The 23,887-nt window shown below is 41.8% G+C and overlaps 1 protein-coding gene across 1 annotated transcript; it reads right to left on the bottom strand.

The window, feature by feature from the left end:
* Nucleotides 1-11,730: 11,730 nt before the first annotated feature.
* On the bottom strand, nucleotides 11,731-13,475 carry LOC116124482 (uncharacterized protein At4g06744-like). Its single transcript, XM_031410222.1, has one exon. The coding sequence runs from the start codon at nucleotides 13,383-13,385 to the stop codon at nucleotides 12,153-12,155; it is 1,233 nt and encodes a 410-aa protein (XP_031266082.1). The 5' UTR covers nucleotides 13,386-13,475; the 3' UTR covers nucleotides 11,731-12,152.
* Nucleotides 13,476-23,887: the final 10,412 nt, after the last annotated feature.

Raw genomic sequence — 23,887 nt, 5'->3', positions numbered from 1 at the left:
AAATGAGCTAACGATGTCATTTTGAGAAGTGACACTTTACTCTTTATCACTAAGCTGGGTTTACTCTTTAGCATCAGTTTTCTCTTTATATATAAACTAAAGTTCATTTTCAACTTGTATTATCTGAAATCAATAGAAGAAGTTCACGAGTTCTGAATATTTCCAGAACTCTTTCAGTCTTTATTTTTCAGTTTCACAAGGGTCTCTGCCAAATTTCAAAATTTTTGGCAAACAAACTCCAATAACCTGATCACTCAAGGCCCACAATGGTGCATACAAGATTGAAAACCACCATAAGAAACCACGACAATGTGGAAACCACCCATCAAAAGGTGCAACAAGATGTCACTAGGAGTCGACCACCTGTGCTGCCAAGGCAGCAGGCCGTGAATAACCAAGGGGTAGAGACGTCGAATCCTGAGAATGGCCAACTGGTGGAGATGATCAGAACAATGATTGCATAGGTGGTGCAGGAGAACGTGGCTGAGTTAAGAAATCAGCAACCAAACGCCCAAGACCTTGACTAGCCACGCTTCACATATATCACCCTGACAGTTCAGAATTCAGCCGACGACCAGTCTGGTTCATCAACGCTAAAGGGCGACCGACATCACGGACGTCATAGAGTACATTCTGCTCACAAGCGTGAGTCCTACAGGCAAACTAACCCTGGGAGGCGACCAGACAAAGAGCTCATGAGAGAAGATGAAGGAATTGGTTGCCAGAGGGGTAATCGACCTACTCAATGGTATCCCCTAATGCCAGCTTGCCGATTTTAACCCATGGCCAAGGTAGGCTCAAACCTAGCAAGCTCACGAGGCGAGTCATGTGCACCAATCTGGCAATGACCGACGTTCTGGTTATAATCGACGTCACGAGTAATGCACTGACGAGCATGATAACACCTACCAACCTAGCCATCATGACTTAACCTCGCGCATCAATATGCATAATAGAGGGGGCTCACAACCAATGAATTTGCGAACTCACTTGCTCGAGGTAAGGCTGAACAGGGCAGCCAGAGCAATCCTCACAACGAAGACTTAGATCGGGTACAAAAAATGCTCGACGATCTGTGAGCCCACCAGAACAATGTAGCAGAGGAGATAGTGAGTTCTCCCTTCACAGAGGAAGTTCACCGGGCCCCGTTTCCCTAGGGATTTAGGGTGTCAGAAAGTAAGTTCAATAGGAAAAGAGATCCCAGAGACCACCTCGACACTTTCAACGGCCTGATAGAGCAGCACTAAGTTTGTGACTTGGCAAAGTGTCACTGCTTTGGGGTCACATTGGTAGGGGATGCCAAGAGGTGGTACAAGAGACTCAAGGCAAACTCAATTAGTTCTTGGCAACAATTCTCCTTACTATATTTACAGCAATTCCAAGCAAGGAGACAGTTCGCAATGTCGCTCAACTACTGGAACAACATTCGTTAAGAGAGAAATAAAACATTGACCTCGTATTTAATGAGGTTCTAGAATAAGCAGGCAAAGGACATGGATACATCTAAAAAGTCAATCCAAACTTTGCTAATTGCAAGCATTAGGCCGCAAATGGAGCCGTGGAAAAAGCTCCAAAGTGAAGACCATGTGAGCCTGACAAAGTTTCATCAGATGGTTGCTAAGCATTAACGAGTGAAGAGCTCGCTAGTCGTCCTAGCTGGAAGCTCGCCAAGAAGAGCCCCGGACAGGCTACATGATCCCCTAACAAACAAGCGGAGGGGCCAAGACTGCAATGATAGGGACGAGAACAAGTCCCAAAAGAGACAGAGAAGAGGCAATTATGGGGGCAGACAACCTTTCCTATGATATGCAAAATACACCCTTCTTAGACATAACTCATATATATGAATTCTCTAGTGAGACTAAGAGACTACTTGCTCCAGAAAGGATGAGGAGGGCTCTGGGCAGAAGAAATCGGCAAAAGTATTGTCGATCCACCAGGACATTGGCCACAACACCAATGAGTGTCGGGCTGTAAAGGATGAAATCGAAGATTTGATCCAAGAGGGCCACTTAAAATAATTTATTAAGGAGACACCAACTTGCGAAAGTACAAATGAGCAGAATAACCAAATCTAGTAAGCCCTGACCAATACCAACAATGGTGTTCTAGTAGGCATGATGTACGGGGGTCCCGACATTGCAAGGAGCTTAAGGCGCTCTCACGAGAAATATGCTTGAGAGGCCAAAACAGACTCAGTCCCCCAAGTAATGAATTCTGAATAGAAGCCACTGAAGTGGCCCATATAAGGGAGCAAGATGATAGGATTCACAGTGGAAGAGTGTGAAGAATCTTCTTGTCATAATCATGATGTGATTGTGATCGCAGCTAGGATCGACAACGCTAAAGTATTAAGGGTGATGGTCGATAATGGCAGTGTAGCAAACATCATCTTCTTAGGAGTTTTCAGAGAAATGAGGTTCACAAAGAGAGACTTGAGGGTGTGTCCATTGCTAATCTATGGATTCACCGAGGATAGCTTGGTCCCCAAGGGAACAATCGACTTGCCCATAACTCTGAGGGCAGAACCCAAGATCAGGACAGTGATGGCAGAATTCTTAGAAGTGAATTACCTGACCACTTACAATGTCATCCTCGGGAGACCGATCCTTGATGATCTAAGTGCAATCACCTTGGTGCGCTGCCAATCGATGAGATTCCCAACTCTAGGCGGGGTTGCAACAATCAAAAGTTGTAAGAAAGAATCTCGGGAGTGCTACAACCAGACTATTCATGCTGCACTAAAATGGCCACTCTTGAGAACCATAGTCATTGTAGAGTCTGAGCCAAACCCCGGACCCTTGGAAGACACCATAGATCCTTGCATCCATAAAGAAGAGCCTACAACAGAACCAACAAAAGAGCTACGAGAAATATCTATCAACGAAGAAGACCCAACTCATGTGTTAAAAATTGGCAACAATCTCAACAAAGAAATGGTCGACAATCTGGTGGGTTTCCTAAAGAAAAATCCCGATGTATTCATATGGGCACACGTGGATATGGTGGGGATCAACCCCGTGGTAATGTGCCACAAAATGAATGTCGACCCAACAGCTTGACCAATCAGACAAAAGAAAAGGTCTATGGATGTAGAACGCTCTAAAGCGCTCAAAGATAAAGTTGACAAACTCCTGAACATCAACTTCATCAGAGAAGTGAGATGCCCAGATTGGCTTGCCAACCTAGTCCTGGTGAAAAAGTCGAATGACAAGTGGTTGACTTGTGTCGACTTCACAAAATTGAATGAAGCTTATCCCAAAGATAACTTTTCTTTGCCTCGGATCAACTAGTTAGTAGATGCGACAGCAAAAAACACATTACTTAGCTTCATAGATGCATACTCGGGATATAACCAAATTCTGATGTACCAGCCCGCCAGTCCGATGAAGAACACACCTTATTTATTATTGATCGGGGGATTTACTGTTACAAGGTTATACCGTTTGGCTTGAAGAATGCTGGGGTGACCTACCAACGTTTGGTGAACAAGATGTTTATTGAACAAATCGACAAAATAATGGAGGTGTATATTGACGACATGCTCGTCAAATCAAAGGTCATCGAAAGTCATGTTGAGCACTTGAGGGAAATGTTTAACATCCTTAGAAAATATGGAATAAGGCTCAACCCTTTAAAGTGTGCTTTTGGAGTAAGCTTGGAAAAGTTTCTAGGTTTCCTTGTCAATCAACGAGATGTCGAAGCCAACCCAGAAAAGATTCAAGCTCTCCTAGACATGAAAAGCTCAACTAGCATAAGGCAGGTTCAGAGCTTAACAAGGCGTGTGGTCGCACTTAGCATATTTATTTCCGAGCCACCGACAGGTGCCTACCATTCTTTGAAAATTTGAAGGGAAATAAGGGTTTCAAATGGATAAAGGAGTGTGAGAAAGCATTCCAGGAATTGAAGAAGCATTTGGGCAGCCTCTTTTGCTATCAAAGCCCATCTAGGGTGAGCTTTTGCTTCTATACTTATCGGTATCCAAGTTCGTGATCAGCGCGGCTTTGGTACGCAAAGAGGCAGGAGTGTAATGGCCGGTATACTATGTGAGCAAGAGGTTGCTCGATGTTGAGACAAGATAACCTGAGATAGAGAAGCTCGCTTATGCATTAGTCACCACCGCCCATAAGCTGTGGCCCTATTTTCAAGCACACTCCATACATGTGCTGACGAACTTTCCATTAAGGAAAATAATGTAGAAGCTTGAAGCATCAGGCAGATTGATCCAGTGGACGATGGAAATAAGCCAACATGATATCAAGTACATCCCGAGACAGCGATAAAGGGTCAGGCTTTGGCAAACTTTATTTCAGAATTTTCCTAATAGCCCGAGAGGGAAGTGAGCTTGCCAGGGGCAAGTACCTCGAAGGTAAGCGAAAAACAGAGACTAAAGCTTGACAATCTATGGTAGTGGACTCTGTATGTAGATGGGTCCTCAAATGAGAATGGGGTAAGCTGGGCTCTTACTCAAAAGTCCCGAAGGGAACCCAATCAGAGTGCATTCATATTTAGTTTTGCTGCCTCTAACAACGAGGCAGAGTACGAAGAATTGCTCGCGGGGATCCTCCTTGCCAAGGAAATAGGGGCAAAGTCCATCAAGATTTATAGCAACTCCCAACTCGTAGTCCATCGGATTACCAGGGAATATCAAGCAAAAGAAGACAGAATGACATCCTATCTCCAGCAAGTGAAATACGAGCTTGAGCAGTTCAAATCCTTCACTATTATTCGAATCCTAAGGGAGAAGAATTCAGTGGTTGACGCTTTAGCTCACCTAGCTTCTACAATGAGCCAAGAGAAGATTGATTCGATACTTGTTAAATTCCTCCCAAGTCTAAGCATTCTCGCTCCACAAGAACCAGTCTTAGTAACAGGGCAAAGATACAGCTGGATAGATGCAATAATTGTCTACTTAAGAGATGGAACAATGCCTGAAGGAAGAAATGAAGCTAGAATGCTCCGAGCAAAATCTGCGTCATTAATAATAGACTGTATAAGCATGGGTACAATTCACCACTCCTACGGTGTGTTGACCATGAAGATCCAGATTATGTTCTAAGAGAGATCCACGAAGGCATCTGTGGGAATCATGCAAGGGGTAGATCTCTAGCATACAAAGTGCTTCATCAAGGCTACTACTGGCCAACAATTTTTGACGATGCAGTAAACTAGGTGCGCAAATGCGACAAATGTTAGAGATTTGCAGATGTTCCGCAAGCTTCACCATAAGAGTTAACTACTTTAACAAGCCCTTAGCCATTTGTAGTTTGGGGCATCGATCAGATAGGCCCTTTGCCTCAAGGAAAAGGAGGTGTTAAGTTCGTAGTGGTATCAGTGGACTACTTCACAAAGTAAGCAGAACCCGAGCCTTTAGCTACCATCACATCGAACAAGCAGAAAGATTTCATCTACAAAAACATCATTTGTAGATTCGGAATGCTCCACATAATAATAACCGACAATGGAAAATAGTTCGACAGTGAGGACTTTAGATCTTTCTACGAAAGGCTCGGTACCAAGAACAGCTTCGTCGCTGTTTATCGGCCTTAAGCTAACGGTCAAGTAGAGGCATGAACAAAGTTATCAAGCACACCTTAAGAAGAAGCTCGACACCCTGAAGAGTACATGGGTTGAGGAATTGCCTAAGACCTTATGGTCTTACAGAATGATAGCCAGAAGTTCGACAAGAGAAACTCGGTTCTCTTTATCATATGGGTGTGAAGCAATGGCCACAGTTGAAGTAGGAATTAGTTCATTCCGGAGGGAGGTCTTCAATGAAGAAACGAACAAAGATTTTCTCTGCTTGAAGCTAGACGTAATCGAAGAACACCAAGCTAAGTCTCACTTCATACCAGCAGCGAGCCAAACGATATTTCAATTCCAAGGTCAAGAACATGGACTTTGAAGTGGGTGATCTAGTCCTCAAAAATATTGTCCAGGATAGCTCGATAATCCACGCCAAAATTCAACTCATTAAAGGTGAAATTCCTCAGATCGACCAAGTGACACTTGGAAAAATTCAAGTAAAACATGTCGAAGGAAAATCGGTCATAAGCTAGCGCTAAAAACTCAAGACAGACAACTAGTCTAAACTCGGAATTGTCACACAAGATTTCCTTATAAATGTTCGAAAAGTTCCTCAAGAAGCAAGCTACGTATAACTTAGAGCAAATTTAATTTTTTTATGTTAAGTTTGATAAGGATGACTAGAACGACTCTGTAGAAATAAAAATTTCTTGACATAAATGTGCAAAACATATCTTTCATTAATCCGGAAGGTTTAGTTACACACTAAAAAAAAAAAAAGTAAAAAAATAAAAAAAAAAGAGATACAAAAAAATAAAAATAAATAAATAAATAAATAAAAATCTTCAAGCAGTTGGAAGAGCGAGGGCATCATCATCAACCGAACCATGGAGTTCGTCGTCAATCGGGGCAAATGATTCCTCGATAGCAAGAGTTTTGGCAACCTCTTCGAGGTAGGAGTCTAGACGTCTTGCAGAATCTCGAACAGAGAAAGGTCGGCGGCTATAGGCAAGAGAGTAGCCAAAAGAGTCAGATCCTTGACCTCCTACTTGATGTCAACATCTTCCTCTCCTTTCTCAACCCCTTCCTTAGGTTCGGAGTTGTCCGAGTAGACATAGGTCATCTCTTGAGCCTCGGTTTTCATCTTGTTGACCTCCCTCTAATAAGCCCATGGAAGAAAAGAGAAGTCAATCGAGGGATGAGCTTCCCACAACTTCTACACCAAGAAAACTAACGTCTCCCAAGCTTGGCTCATGAGGGCCGAGTTCAGCTCCCCGACTTTGAGCCTAAACTGCTCAATTTTAGCGTCAACCTCTTGGAGACCTTTCGCCTCTTGGGAAAGATCGAGTGAGACCTTTTTGAACTTAGCATCCTAATTTGAGGCAAATTTCTGAGTCGAGGTGAGCTCAGAGTTCAGCTTATTGTTGGCACCTCGCTACTATGCCAAACTCTTCTCAGCCTCGACCACTTTTGCTTCAGCCTTTGCCTGATGGGCCTTAATCACCTGAATTTTGTCGAGGAATTCCCTTTCCTTGACCTTAAAGGCCACTATTTCCTCTTTAAGTCGTTCAAGCTTGGCCTGTTTCGAGTCCTTCTCCTTCTTCTTCTTCTTCGCTACATTGACATCCTCCTTGAGCACATCTGCTTCTTACCACCCTTGATGAGTACTCGCCAACGTGGGATACCTCTCATCATAGGGGAGCTTGGTCGATACGCAAGCCTAAAAAAAATGATGAGAGTTGGCGAGGAATAAAGAGAAGTGTTTATAAAAAAATGGAAAAAAAGGCGAACTACTGATACCTTGGTCCCATAGCTGCATACCCAATTCAACAGGTGGGAAGGAGACCAGTCTCTGATGCCTGCATAAGTTACAGGTTGACAACATCCCTGGCTACCGAGGCCCCAACATCGATGTGCTCGGGGAGCTCATCGATCATTGCATCGAGTTCAACTTGAGCTGCCTCGTCCGTCACTTTGTCTCCCTGCTAAGGCAAGCTTGACTTCTTAGGGCAGGAATGACAGCTTCGCCTATAGGAACAGATTTCTTCTTGGCTAAGTCCTCGGCTACGGACTTCTTAGGGCCACCTTGTTACTCAGCGACCTTTTGTTTTCTCGAGCTCCAATACGGCTCCGTTGACTTCTTCTTACTAGAGCCTCATGCTGCATTGACACCTTTTCTTTGCTTGAGCCATCATGCTGCTTAGGCGCCTTCTGCTTCCCCTAGCTTCTAGCTGGCTCAAAGGTCTTCTTCGCCGAGCTCTTTTGGAACTCGGGGGCACTCTTCTCCCCGACTGCCTTGGGGGTAGTCACAGGCTTCTTGGCATTTGGGTCTTCCCTAAGCTCACCATTGCTTTGTTTGAAGATCGAGCATGAGGCACCCTACCCGACCATTCCAACAGCATCAATGAGCTGCTTCTTCACCGGAGCGATCGATAGTTTCTTGGCAGCTCTGAAAGCCGCTGTCTTATTCTTCAGGGCTTTTGGTTTCTCTTCCCACATTTCTACAAAAGAAGAAGCAAACAATTAGTGACCTATAAAAACATAAAAGAAGAAAGACGAGCAAGTAAGTACTTAACTTTTTCGAGAATAGTGCTGAATGTGGGTTCGTTCGCACAAAAGCTGTACGCCGTCAGCCAAGGAAGTGAGATGATCTTGTTAACATCATGCTCCTTTTTGGAAAGATTGGTGAAGTGCTGAAGCCATGCTAAGCTCACAGCAGGGAGAAAATTTTGCTAGACGTTTACTACAAAACAAAGAAATTCAATCAGCCTAACAATCGAGCTTGGAAACACTCTTCGCACATGTAGGGGTCAAAGTCTTACTAGCTTTCGAAGCAAAGACGCTAGTCTCCCCGACCTCACAAAAGAAAAATTAGGAATCCTAATGTGAGACTTTCTTAGGGACGTCGACTGAATTGTTGAAATGCACTTTCCTCACCTTGGAGAGATAGTACGTTTGGTCTTGACCTTTCTTTAACCTATATAAGTGGACAAGCTCCTCAACAGATGGCTCGCCCAACGCAGCTATTTGGTATGCTATGTATAGACCTACAATTATAATGTAAGAATTCACAGTCAGCTGGAGAGGGACGATGTCGAATCATCTCAAAACGCTATTGATGATATGATGGGCGGAGATAAACAGCCCGCACCTCAAAAGGGACCTAGAAACTACCACGCAGCCTGTAGGGGATTCTTTCGGGAGAAGCCTCCCAAAGCCCTCAAGTTAAGTCGAGGCGCATAAGTTTCATTTATGCGCCTAAGATCCTCGGCATCAATCAAGGATTGTGGCTCCTTGCGCGGCCTATGAGCTGGAGACTTCTTTAGTTGAGCGACCTCCATAGAGGCATGGTTAAAAGAGCCTGCCGCATCAGGGCCTGAGCTCCATGTAACAACCTCTTCGAAAGCCTTGGGGACTATGCCCCTAGGAACTGCTAAACCCATTAGGGAATCAAACATTCGATCAATGGTATGACTACTTGACGAAGACATGACGACTCGCCTCTAGGTACTTGAATAGAAGCGAACATGTGTTGAGCTCCAAAACTTGGCGACCGATCCACACTTTTCTCTCAGTTTAGGCACCTAGGGTAGCTCGCGTCGGATGACAGACATACGTGACCTACCAGGATTTTGGCAGCCACCACTATAAACTCTCCTTAAACCCAAGACTGTTGGAGACACTCAAAAACCCTAGCAAAGCTCTAAAAAGCTCAATGTGGCCACGACAATGGCCACCCTTAATCGTAAGAAGGAATAAAAGTAATTAAAGGAGGGTAAAGTAACCTTACCGAAGTACAAAGCTAGAAGAAACTGGTTGGAAGAGCACCATGAAAGCGAAATAGCAACAACGGAGTAAGCACAAAAAATTCTCAACTTTCACAAAGTGTGAAGAAGTTCTGACAATGATTGCCCGCTTTTATAATGGCTTGCATGGGAGACAAAATGGCAGGGTTTGATCATAGCTATCGATCTACAGTAAATCTCGACCCTCCATTTGTCAAGCAATCTTGGCCCTTGGATGTGGCCACGTGTCAATCACCTGTGGCGGGCAATTAACCGTCAAACTATTGTAATCATAACCATCATCGCACATCGCCTCAACTTTGTGCATGGTCAGTTGTAGTTGCCCACGCGGAACAAAAAGTAACTGCCAAAGGTTGCTGCATTTAATGCGACATGACCGTGTAGAAGTTACACATATACCCTTTATTTCAAATTTCGAATTTGTCAAGAATATCATAGCAGAAAAAAAGCCAAGTGTTGGATACATCGACTAGATATGAGTCCGACTCACAAAGCTCAACCGAATCTGCATTTAGCAAACAACCGATGATGTTCGAGCTTAATACCAAGTCGAGCAATAGTTTTCAAAGCTCGAAACGAGCATCGAACTTTAGGGGACAGATGTTGTGTGTGATTTTTCCATCAAGCTTGGAGAATTGTGAGGTTATACCTCGATCCATAATCAGTTTAACTCAATCAATTGTCTGACCCAATATAAGCTCGTCGAGTTGTAGCTTGACCTAGCATAAGCTAGTCGCAACCAATCCTTACAGTTGTTCAACCAACTCACAAATAACTTCGGATCTCGGATATCGTGGGATGATTAGATCGACGACAATCTTGGCGCGATCATAGCGCCCAATCGTGAGAATATCGGAGTTGTATTTCAATCTTAATTGTAATCCTTTTATTTTTGCTCTTTCCTTTGTACAAAATCTGTATATAAACCCCTATCAACGATGAGAAAGGGGTTAGCAAATTATTCTAGGATTATCACTGTAAGCTTTCACAGCAAATATAAAAACAGTGGACGTAGTCTCAAGAGTGTAACTTGCCGAACCACTTTAAAAACACACTGTGCCATTTACTTTACTACATTTTTCTTTTTAAACATTGCTGGTTACCCGGAATCACGCACACATTAGTTTCAATCTCGTCAAGGTCGATCAGATCACTCTAGTTGGTGTATTTTTGCATCAACAATACTTATTTATTATCTGGTTATATTATCAATATATATTCAATGATGGCTGCCTACAAATAAATATCGAATCCCTTGAGTTAGAAAATATTAAAATGAAAAATTGGGATCTATAATATTACTAATGTAGAAATATTATTGTGTATTTGTTGGTTATGAGAAGATAACATGAATTAGAGAGGGAAGAAGAGGAATTAAGCAATCCAAGTTAAACCTAATTGACGCTGCTCTGATTGTAATCAACTGTTATGTTTATATTAGTAAGTACAATTTAATGTGCATTTGGTTCGGGGTAATAAAAGATAACTCAGGTAATCTATCTTTTAATTCGGTCATTACCATGTTTGGGTGTTAAGTAATAAAAGATTCTGATAATTTCTAATACCAATAATGATTACTGTATGTAATAAGGGGGATAAATCTAATTACTGGTCGAAAGGGTGTTGTTTTTTTATTACCAGGGTAATCCAAATTTTGTTCATGTTTTACCCTTAATTAATAAACATTTTGGACACAAATGCCCTCATATGTCTACCAAATAACAATTAGCTCAAATGTGCGAAATAACTTCTGTAACCTCATAAATTAATTTTTTGGACATAAATGCCCCTCACTATTTACATGAATACCACCCAAAATAAGTCAGCCACTTAAGAGGACTATCGGTCATAGACCACCGCCGACGGCTGGCAATCGTCTTTGATGGCTAGTTATTTTGTTAAATTTTAAACTTTTGTTGTGGTTGAGGTGTTTTAGCTAAATTATCAAGTGTAGGGGGTTAAAAGTAATACTCTAAATAATAAGGGTAATTTAGTAAAAGTCTATCCCGATAATATTTTATTCTTCCCAACCAAACACATTAATTATTTATACCCACCAATTTAATGAAACATGTTTAATATAATATTTTCAATAATTTTCAAGGTAATCTATTTTCCCATTAATATAACATTCCCAATAATACAATATTTCTTAAACCAAATGCTACTTTACTTTTTACCCACTGAACGTTATTTTGCATTCGATTTATCCTAGGTTCTCATGATTCAAGCCCATTTCTTAAGGAGACAACTTTGCTCGAAGAAAATGAGATACGACAAAAATTGAATTTTAGACTTTGAAATATAAAAGTTAGGCAAATATAGATCTTGGTTTAATCCCGAACAATTGATAAGTGAATATCATCAATCAACAAAATGATACACATTTTTCTTCCACAATCATCGGTTGATATGCCAAATTTTCTTGCTTCTTGGCCCATATTACATCACCCACATTAGGTGCGTCTTGAATATGTGGCGGCCCTGCTTGACCAATTTCTACCAGCCACCACAAAAAAAGCAAGCAAAATAAACAGCTTATACATCTAACTTGACTTTTCAACCATGTTTTTGATCTTTTGTTCATTATTGAATTTCATAAATTGATATAATCTTTCAAATCTCGGGCCCTTTAATCATCTAATATACATTTAGATACTTAATCTCCAGCTATCATGGATGTGAAGTCAAGACTAAAAGGTAAAAGAAATAAAAAAGGAAAAGAAAAGAAAAGGACAATATGCTTGTAATATTTTTTGTTTTTTTCTCTATTTACAGCTAAATTTTTGGTTAAAAATTCTAATATAACAAAAAGAAGCCTCAAGGTACTCTGTGCCTCTCAAGAGCACTATAAGTAACTGAATTTTTCTTCGTTCTCGTTTCGGGATTGCTCATTGGTTTAACCTTGCAAGGAATTGTGTTAAACGTTGAGGGGCGCGGACAAGTCCTAGGCCGCGAAGAGAAAGATGCACACTCCGCCGCCGATCTCTGATTCGGAAGATTAGGAATACAATTTCTTGTCACGTCAAGAACCCCACTATCGACCAGATTCTTACACAACGGTCCAACTAGAGTGAAATAATTATTTGACAAAGATAACTTCACCAAACTTCCCGCTGCACACAACACTTCAGGCACCTGCCCGTATAGTAAATTTCCAGCAAAGTTGAGCTGCTCTATCTTCCCCAAACACCCTAACGACCGTGGTAATGGACCAGTTAATAGATTGTTACTAGCATCAATAACCGTAGCTTCTTTCAGAAACCCTAGTTCATATGGGAGACAGCCTGAGACTAGATTATTCAAGAACAAAACTTCCTGTAACGTTGCAGAAGCCTTGCCGATGCTACTTGGTATTGGACCGGTGAATTTGTTGTTAGCCAAGGTGATATAACGTGCCGGTGTAGAACCCAGAGTATCCGGGAGAGTTTGACCAAAATTATTGTTATTCAGGAAGAGTATTTCTAGTTTTAACAAGAAAAGTTGGGGAGGAACAGGCCCTGAAAAGAAATTATATCGAATATCTAAAAATGATAGGCCACTCATCTGAAGAATTTCCTGAGGAAAAGGACCGGAAAATTTATTGTTACTTACGTCTAGCTCGTATAAAAATGGGAGTTTCGCAAGTTTTCCCGGCAAAAAGCCAGAAAATTTATTGGAATTGGCATGGAAGAGAGCAAGATCCGGTAGTCGGTCGAGGAAGCCGTCAAGAGTTGGGGCTTCGAGGCCAAAGCTGTTGAGATCGATGGACGCAAGGGCGGTGGCAGATTCATTGTCAGGCGGGTGATCACAGTAAAAACCTGTGTAGTTGCATACATCAGATCCAACCCAAGTGCTGGTGATGCCTAAGGGATCAGATGTGATTGTGTCCTTGAAGGTTTGGATAATGGGGTAAATAAGCGCGAGTCTGAGGTCTAAGAAGGATAACAGGTCTGGTATTAATGGTAGTGGGGGCAATAGAGAGGCTTGAGAATATATACAGAGAAAGCAAGGAAGGAGGAAGATTAGAGTTTTAGTGAAGCGTTTGAAGTGAAAGTTGATGATGGTATCCATTTGATGAATGAGGAGAAGAGAGATGGGAGGGGAAGAGGGTGACTATGAAAAGATTTTGATCTCTGTATTTAATAGTGGTTATCATTTGTGTGGTTGTTAAAGTCTTACTCAATAAAATAGCATATATACATGTACATATATATATAGATGGAAATTGTGGTAGGTCAAAGACAAGATTGTCAAATTCTACATGTTTTAATTAAATCATATATATTAATTAACCAAATCCATGAGTTCTTGCTTTGCATTTATGTGTAGCATTAGGTCAATTGTGTTCATCTCAACTAATCTTCGAGATACATTAAACACTTTAAAAACCAAATCTTCTAAAGTAAACCATAAATGTTGTAGGTGAATCCAAGGTGGTTCAAAAACAAAAAGTCAATAAAAAGAACAAACCTTCTTGACCGTCAAGCCTTGGGGTTAGGTTACTCAAGTTTATTATAGTTTGAATATAATAAATCTCTTGATTATGTACATTAAACTATTTTCTGTGTGATGTTAGTTACTTATGATTTTCGCGGCTTCAATAACTGAATTCAGGAGTAATACTAATTATATCCTGTAACTTTGGATACTGACACTTGATTCCTTCAAAGCAAAGAAACTACCAACCCCACCACACTTCTGCCATTAGTTTTCGGCATTACTGCTTGAATTCATTTTAAGAAAGCATTGAATAAAGTTTTTTTCTTTGTTAACTAATACAAATAGAACCATATGGATGCTTATTAAAAAAGTTTAATACAGAAAATATATGTACTTTCTTTTACAATATTATTCATCATATGAATAATTTTAATTCTTTGTGTTTTTGTAATTTACTTTTGGTGAACTGGACTCCATAACATCTAACAAAGTACCATTATTGAAGGTCATTTCTTGAGTACATTTATCATGAAGAAGACATAGATTAACTGAAAAAGAAAATATTTCCTCTAAAAGTTTTATTGGTTTTCGTTGTCCACAAACATTGCTTACGAAAAGAATTGTAGATTGTCCAATTAATAATGTTTCCACCGTCCAAAGTTGAGGCATGTGTTCACATTATTTTCCAAAAGCAATGATCAAACATTAAAGGAAATCAGTGCGCCAACCAAAGAGAAACAGTAGTGGAAGGAGAATAACATCTTTTTTGAAACTTTAGTGCCTGCGTAGTGCTACCCTGCTTTCATTGAATTTGTAAGTAGTAAAATAGATATTAAAGAATTAGGAGATAAAAATCCAATTGCAATATTGAGGTGCAGTAAGTACTTATTATGAAAGCACTTTCGATGTCTACTATATGATTAGTCTAAAGACCAAACTCTGATATCCTTTTTTTTTTTTTTTTTTTTTTAATTATTAAAAGAGAGAAAAAAGGTATAGAAAGACCATAAAAAATCAGTCATCCTACCTCAGGACAGTTTTAAGATAGAAACAAAAACACAAACTTAATAGACTAAGAGCCTAATCTCCTCTTGTTTATCTATCTTAAGCAGACGAAAGAAAGGAGCAAACAAAAGAATATAAAGACAAAAGCATCCTATCATACAACATGCCCTTGTTCCTACAGGTGCTGATATCTGTTTCACTACTTTACACCTTTTTATTTTATTTTATAAATGTATATAGAAATTAATAAGATGCTATAATGTTCATAATCAAATATGGTGGGTTCATGAATCTGGAAGATTTAAAATCCGAATTGTTTCAATATACTTGGAAGTATGACCAATCTACACTTCTTATCTTTGAAAAGTTATTTATTTATTTATACGGCGAATCGTTTAGCATTTTATGAGGTAAAATGCTTTTGTTGACAGAGATAGTCAAGTGAGAAGAATTATTTCATTTCTTTTATAAGATTGTTGATGTGTTTGGTTCAATATTTGAGCCAAACTTGTTTACGTGTCCAGTAAAACTAAGAAAAATTCTTCAGCCTTGGTCATTAGTTAAGTTCTTCCTGGTCTCTGTCATTCTGTTAGAAAAACTTTAGTTCTTCCGGGTCGTTAGTAGTGTAGAAATTGTTAAGTTCTTCCTTGTCAGGGTTTCACTTTCACAGCTAGTAGAAAAACTTCTAAGAAATTGTGCCTGTTTTTGGTTTGCCCTTCCCTCCTCTACTGTATAGTGTCTACGCATGCGTAATCTATAAGACTTTTTTCCCCATTTTCATATATTTGTCAAGGCCATCAATTCTTCCTTTCTAGAAACCAATAGGTACGCGCCATATCTCTTTGTACACATCTTTTCTTTTACCTGCAAGTTGACAAACTTTTATCTCCACTTTTGTTTTGTATCCAAAGCAACATTAATTTAACATAATTATAATGTGGATTATTAATATTTGTATTCCAACAGACATTAATTTATCGTGATTATATTATCAAATGTTCAATGATCCTGTTCCATGATCAGGTTGACAGACCCAAGGCCAACGACGTTGGTGTATTGCAAATACTGTGTCAACGTTTACATGGCGTCCGCATATTGTCGATTATAAGAGGAAAAGCTGTAGGATACCAATCAACACTCATACCTCAACGTGAGTGATGTTGGGGTATGGCAAATGGAAATTACTGCTGACACTGTGGACACTTTGGCGTAATGTTAGTAAACTCGCATCGGCTTCCGGTCGTCGGGCATACACCAATTCTGGTAGTAGATGTAGATTTATAAATCAACATTATATTATTATCGGTATGTAACTAGTATTATCTCTAATTTCAAGCAGATTTTTTTTTTCCTGACATTAGAGTGAAGAGGCGGAAGTAAGAAACAAAAATTGATGCTGCTGTGATTCTAATAAAAAAGCTGGTTCATTGAGTAATTGAAATACATTAAAAATTTCAATAGCATATACAGTACTTAATAATGATAAGATAAAGCGCAAGAATTGTCAACTTAAATATCTCTTGAAGTGTACTACCATCCGAACAGTATTGAAGATAAATGGTACAAAGCACAAGAATTCTTAACTTAGAAATCTCTCGCTACCGACAGAACAGTTTTTTGGGCCTCAAGTGCCGACTAACATAAGCCCGTGGAAGAAGATGCTGTCATGGGTTTAAACCCATTTCTAGCCTAGACAAGTTTGTGACATTTCATTTATGGGCTGAGCATTTACTTTTCTCACTATATATATGTATATTATTTATTTTTATTGTTAAAGAAAAAACGCTTGAAACTGGATCGGAACGTGTCTCGGTCAAGTGACTGGTTTACGGTTTAAGCGATCGGACCGGTCGAACCGACGGGTTTCCCTCACCGTCATTTTTTATTTTATTTTTATTTCTTCATCTTCTTGAATCTTCACCTGTCCCTCATCAGCATCACCACCCTATCCCCTCCCCTTGTTTCTTTCTTCTCACCAAAAAACAACCTAGCCACACCATTATCTTCTTTTTTTTTCTTTTTATTTCTTCACCATCTTCACCACCTGTCCCTCACCATCACCACCCCTCCCCTCCCCTTATTTATTTTTTCTCACCAAAAAACAACTCAGCCACACCATTATTTGTTTTCTTCTTTATTTCTTCATCATCTTCACCCCGTCTCTCACCATCACTAGCACCACCCACTCCCCTCCCCTCCCCTTATTTCTTTTTTCTCACCAAAAAACAATCCAGCCATAGATCTATAATAGATCTCCTAAACCCAACCGCCCTTTCACTTCTCTTCCCCACATGTCTCCAAAACCAAGCCAAATGAAACACAACTAAATGTCTAAACCAGAAAACCCACAGATCTCCGGATGGTGATGGATGTTGTTATGCCTGGAAAAGTAGGGCTAACGTAGAGCTCTATCAGCGTAAGTGGTCAGAGCTTAGGTAAGTCCAACAACCATTCAGGCAAAGCTACGTCGCACGCTGACGCAAGCAGCATGCTCCTGCCAGTACAGTAGGTATGCACTAGGCTGGTGAAAGGCTGGAGGAGATCCACATGTCCAATCCCTGCAAGAGTCGAGTAAATCACTCGAGCAGGTGAGCAACGGGACTCTAGGAAGGATTTGCACAGCAATCTGACCCACTCCCTAATTTAGTAATCATTACCTCAATTCATCCCACTATAAATAAAGGGATTCTCTCCCGTTTATGGGATTAGCTAATTTTTCTCTAGAATAGCATAAATACTCTCTCTCTCTCTCTCTCTCTCTCTCTCTCTCTCTCTCTCTCTTGTAACCTCTTGTAAATCAGCTCGCTGAACACGACTTGATCTCAAATATATTAATACGATATCAGTGGACATAGGATTTGCTTACTTTAGTATCCGAACCACTTTAAACACTGTTCTTCACTCTTTATTCAGCTTAATACCCCCTGTACACGTGTGTCTTCTCAATCAGCTTAGCATTTCCCACGTGCGTTTAGTTGGTGTCAAAATCACGCATCAACAGTTTGGCACTAGAAGGAGGGCCTGATTTAGTATTCGTCCTTCATCAGGAGAATCTCTAACGAATCGGTCCAACAGTAAATGGCTCGCAGATTCAAACCTGAGCGAACCAATCATGGTGAAGAAGAGATCCCCCAGGTGCAAAAGGACACTTCTTCTGAAGTGCCCCCAGTTCCAGAAAATCTTGTGGGGGATATTCCTTCAAGCTCATGGCTTGATCCAGCCATCATGAGCTACTTGGAGAGGTTCAACAATACTCTTCAAACGGTTAACCAAAGGTTGGACTGTTTGGATCGGGTCACACCACCCGAATCAAATGAGGTTGTGCCACCACCAAAAACGCCTGCAGGTCGCATGAAAGCACGGAAAAAGATGATAGCCCGTGCCGCGTGCATTGCAGCGCGTCAAAGGAAGGGAAAACAGGTGGCGCTCCAAAGGACCAACGAACACTAACCACACCCTGGGTAGAATACCCATGGCGCAAAGACTCTGTGATAGGTCGCAGCCCGAGCTGTCCCATGCCACATCGCGTGAGCACTCCTACAAAAGTGCTAGGTGGGGAGATTCCCACCATCGCCAAAATGACGACCCCAATCATCGTCGCCCAAGAAGTTCCTATCGTCCGCGAGTTAGTTTGCACCACCGCGGAGGTCGGGAAGGTTCCCTGGACCATTCATCACCATCGGATGACTCTAGCCAGCGTTTGTCAAGAGCGGCCGGAACTGCCAGCCGAGGCAAGGAGGAATCCGACCTCCGGACTTTTCTCAACCGCAATCGCGAGGGTCAAACCCGCATTGGGGAAAGCAATCCCTAGATGGCTCCACTGCCTTAGATTGAGGAGCTACAGTGAGTTCTAGATCAGCTAAAAGCTCAACAAAATGAGTGAGGACAGGTCGCAGAGGCGTCTCTCTTTTCTCTGGCTGTGTTAGTCGCCCCTCTCCCATCCAGATTCAGAATGCCCGATATGCGGGCATTCGATGGGAATTCTAATCCGCAGGATCATTTATACGAATTCAACAACCTGATGTAACTTCACCAAGTTTCTGATTTGGCAAAATGTCGATGCTTGGCAGTGACTCTTACATCTCATGCCAAACGATGGTTCAGGTCACTCTCGGCGGGATCAATCAACTCATGGAATCAGATGAGCTCGACATTCTTGAGACACTTCCAAGCAAACATGAAGTTCACAATGCCTTTGAGCTACCTCAGCAACATAAGGCAAGAGAGGGATGAATCTCTCCAATCTTACATTGATAGGTTCCATAAATAGCTCCATAAAGTAGCTCACACTCTCGAAGAGTCCGTTTGGACTCTCATCATAGCGGGAGTTTGTCCACAGACAAATCTGTGGAAGGAGCTGCAATCAGAGGACGATGTTTCTCTCACCCACTTTTATAGCCTTATGGAGAAATGCCTCTATATTGAGAACTCCGTGGCGGCGTTCCACCGTCATGACCCCGATGCTTCAGGCAGTGCGCTAGGTCGGGGGGAAAATACAAGGGTTGATCGTCGATAGGCTTACGATGATCTGTGAAAAGGAAAGAAACAACGGTTTGAGCCCAAGAAGTCTTATGCTCTAGTTCCTCATCACGATCGCGACAGAAATCAATATACCCCTTTGAATGCGTCTTTCTCGGCCATTCTTGATAAGTCAGAAGAGGCTAACCTGCTCGAAGAGCCTGAGCCCATGAAAAATCCCCCTTTAGCTAGAAACAGTAAAAAATACTGTCGTTATCATCGGGACAATGGGCATCACATCAATGAGTGCCGAGCTCTCAAGTAGGCAATTGAAGATCTTATCAAGCAAGGGCATTTCAAAGAGTATGTTGATGACTCTGCTCCCGTAAGGGAGAAAAATCGAGAGGAACCGAGTAAGAAGCGTCATGATCGCAAGGGTATCTGTAGCGTGGGGATAATCTTTGAGGGACCACACCTCGAAGGAAACTTGCGAGGTGCCTAAGAAAGATATGCTTGCATAGCCTATCATGACCTTATCCATGTGATGAACACGATACGACGACCATCGAAAGTTCGCAGAGAGGAGGAAATCAGCTTCTCCGAAAAAGACGCAGTCTGATTGCATCATCCCCATGATGATGCTCTTGTCATCACGCCTCAAATAGGGCACTATGATGTCCACAGAATGTTGGTGGATAACAGAAGCGCTGTGAACATCCTGTTCCAGTGAGCTTTCGAAAGAATGGAATTGGATGAGGCTGACCTGAAGCCCACCTCAATCCCTCTTTATGGTTTTACAGGGGATCATTTGATCTCCAAGGGAATGATCTCGCTTCCAATCATGCTGGGTGACTTCGACGAGGTGACTAGGGTTACTGAATTCTTGGTAGTGGATTGCCCCTCCACTTTCAATGGCATGTTAAGGCGACCTCTATTGAGAAGCTTCAAGGCAGTCACTTCGATCTACCATCTTAAGATGCAGTTCCCCACCCCGACAAGGATAGGGGAAGTAAGTAGATCTCAGAGCGCATCTCGCGATTGCTATGTAAGGGCAGTGCAAATGGGGTGCAAAGGGAATGGCATCCCCCGTGGCATTCCCAAACAAGCAATAGCGATCAAGCGGATTGAACCACAGCCTGGCCCAACAGAGGATAATATGGATCCTCGTATCCAAGAATGTCCTTCCAGTGGGCCAGTTGAGGATCTATTGGAAGTGTTAGTCGACGAAAATGAGCCGAGCCGAGTGTTAAGGATTGGAAACAATCTCAACCCCAGCTCGTTAACAACCTGACCAGCTTCCTCATAGAGAATATTGATGTGTTTGCATGGACGCATGCCGATATGGTCGGGATCAGTCTGGACATCATTTGCTATGCCTTAAACATCGATAGTGAAGCTAGGCCGGTCTGCCAGAAAAGAAGAGCAATGGATCCAGAGCGATATGCTGCCTTGAAAATCGAGGTAGATAATCTCCTTTAGAATGGGTCCATCTGAGAAGCTCTCTACCCGAGCTGGGTTGCCAACCTAGTTCTAATGAAGAAGCTCAATAGCAAGTGACGAACTTGTGTAAACTTCACCGACCTCAACAAAGCTTGCCCGAATGATAGTTTTCCCCTACCCAAGATTGACCAGCTCATTGATGCCACCTTCAGGCATGAGCTGCTAAGTTTTATGGACGCATACTCGGGATATAATCAAATTTTGATGTATGCGTCGGACGAAGAGCACACTTCCTTTGTTACAGATCGATGGCTGTATTGCTATAAAGTTATGCCCTTCGGCCTGAAAAACGTTGGAGTGACTTACTAGCGTCTGGTTAACCAAATGTTCTCCGAGCAGATCGGAAAGTTGATGGAAGTTTATGTTGATGACATGCTAGTTAAGTCGCATGTCGCTTCAGATCACATAGCGCATCTCACTAAGATGTTCGACATCTTCTAGAGGTACAGAATGAAACTCAATCCTTTCAAATGCTCATTTAGAGTATCCTCAGGAAAATTTCTGGGGTACATGGTTAACTAGCAAGGAATAGAGATCAATCCCGAGAAAATCCAAGCTCTCCTCGACATGAAAAGCCCGACCAACCGAAAACAGGTTCAAAGTCTCAATGGGTGAATAGCGGCGCTTAGTCGCTTCATATCAAGGGCAACAGATCGCTGCTTGCCATTTTTCAACATTCTCAAAGCCAATAAAAAGTTTGAGTGGACTTCTAAGTGCGAACAGGCATTCCAAAGCATCAAAGAACACCTCAGAAAACCACCTCTTCTGTCCAAGCCTCTTCTGCAGGAAATTCTGCTTCTGTATCTATCCGTCTCTTAATGCATGGTCAATGCAGCTTTAGTTTAGGAAGAGAGAAGGATTCAATGGCCAGTTTACTACACGAGCAAGCGTCTGCTGGATGTCAAGATGCGGTATCCAGAAATGGAGCGATTAACTTATGCCTTGCTGATCGCATCCAAAAAGTTACAACCTTACTTCTACGCCCACACAATCCATGTAATGACCAGTTACCCGCTCAAGAAAGTCCTTTAGAAGCCAGAGGCATCGGGTAAATTGCTCAAGTGGGCCATGGAACTAAGTCAGTTAGATCTATAGTATAGATCGAAAGCAACTATCAAAGGGCAGGCTGTTGCCGATTTCATTTCAGAATTCTCATATCAGCCGAGAAAGGAATCCGAGCAACAAGCCAGCAAAGTCACCTAGGAAACTGTTCAGAACCTATCGACCTGGAGCCTATATGTTGATGGATCATTGAACAGGAAACAGGCCAGAACAGGTCTTCTCCTCCTAAGTCCCGAAGGGACTCACATTCATGGCATTCTCCGTTTCGGTTCAAAGCGACCAATAATGAGGCCGAGTATGAAGCTCTGCTCGTTGGATTGCGGTTGGCAAGAGAAATGGGATCCATTGCGATCTGCATTCACAGCGACTCCATGCTGGTTGTCAATCAGATTTTGGCAGAATATCAAGCCAAGGAAGAAAACATGATCGGCTATTTGAAGAAAGCTAAGGTCACGCAAATTCCTAGGGACAATAATTATGTCGTAGATGTCTTGGCAAAGATAGCCTCATCACTAGATTCGGACGTTCCAGAGAGCATTCTTGTTAGATTCATAGAGGCCTTCAGTATCAGTTCGCCCGAACAGGCTGTGAATGCAACTGAATCAGTTTTCTGGATGACCCCTATCATTCAGTATCTCCGAGATGGGATTTTTCCCAACGACAAGGTCGAGGCAAGAACCCTGTGAACAAGAGCTGCTCGTTACACACTTATAGTAGATCAGCTGTACAAGCGAGTGTTTAGTACCCTTCTTCTTCGATGTGTAACTGATGAAGAAGCAGATTATATCACGTGGGAGATACATGGAGGAATCTGTGGTAATCACACGGCCGCACGATCCCTCGTCAACAAGGTTGTTCGTCAAGGGTATTATTGGCCCCTGATTCAAGAAGACACCTACAACTTTGTTAAAATGTGTGACAAGTGTCAACGGTTCACAAAAGTATTGTGAGCTCCTTCCCACCAACTTATAACCATGTCCAGCCCCTGGCCATTCTCCATATGGGGAATCGATCTCATCAGACCCATGCCAATTGGTAAAGGGGGAGTTAAGTATGTAGTGGTCACAGTAGACTAATTCACCAAGTGGGTCGAAGCAAAGCCATTGGTCGCGATCACCACCAAAAAGCTCAAGGATTTCATCTTCAAAAATATTGTGTGCCGCTGTGGGATTCCTCACACCATTATCTCTGATAACTGGAAGCAGTTCGATAACGAGGAGTTCAAGCAGTTTTGCGACGAGTTGGGCATCCATAAGAAGTTCGCCTCTATCGTAAGACTGCAAGCAAATGGTCAAGTTGAAGCTGTCAACAAAACAATCAAGCACATTCTGAAGGTCAAACTTGGCGCAGCCAAGGGAAATTAGTTTGATGACCTTTCTGAAGTTTTGTGGGCACACAGGACAACTCTGGGAACCTCTACCTCAGAAACCCTTTTTTCGTTAGCTTATGGCTGTGAAGCAATGATCCCTGTGGAGGTAGGAATCGGTTCACTTCGGAGAGACTTGTTCAACGAGACAGACAACGAGGCACTTATGCCCGTAAATCTGGATCTAGTTGAAGAACATTGTAGCAAGGCTCAGCTAAGAATAGCAGCCTATCAGCAGTGTGCGAAAAGGTTCTTCAACTCTAAAGTCAGAAGAAGAGATTTCCAGGTCAGCGACCTCGTTTTAAAGGAAGTCATTCTTAGTATTAGAGAACCAAGTGCGGGAGTTTTGGGACCAAACTAGGAGGGCCCATACCGCATCGCCAAAGTGATAAGACCGAGGACTTATCATCTCAAAAGGCTGAATGGTTCCAAAGTACTGCGAGCTTGGAATGCTGAACATCTTTGACCATATTATCAGTAATTCCGAACTCAATTTTTCTTTGTAAAGATTTTACTTAATCCTTGTAAATAACAATTGTTCAATTATGTTCTTTTGTAATCATTTTCCCATGTATACAATTCTGTTCGCATAGACTTGTTCCAATGTTTTTTGTAAACAGTTAGAATGCGATCTCATGTATGACATGTGGGGTATGGAAATTGTAAGTACTCGCAAAAGATTAAAAAAGACATGTATTTATTTATTAATAAAAAGGGAAAGTACATAAGCGAGCAGGAAAAA

The sequence above is a fragment of the Pistacia vera genome, unplaced genomic scaffold, assembly GCF_008641045.1.
Source record: "Pistacia vera cultivar Batoury unplaced genomic scaffold, PisVer_v2 Contig152, whole genome shotgun sequence".
In the NCBI taxonomy this organism is placed as follows: Eukaryota; Viridiplantae; Streptophyta; class Magnoliopsida; order Sapindales; family Anacardiaceae; genus Pistacia; species Pistacia vera.
The sequence above is the reverse complement of the archived record's forward strand: the minus strand, read 5'-3'. Positions and strand labels throughout refer to the sequence as shown.

Excerpts from the sequence above, each read along its gene's own strand:
- LOC116124482 (XM_031410222.1), bottom strand. The coding sequence starts at position 13,385 with ATGGATACCATCATCAACTTTCACTTCAAACGCTTCACTAAAACTCTA.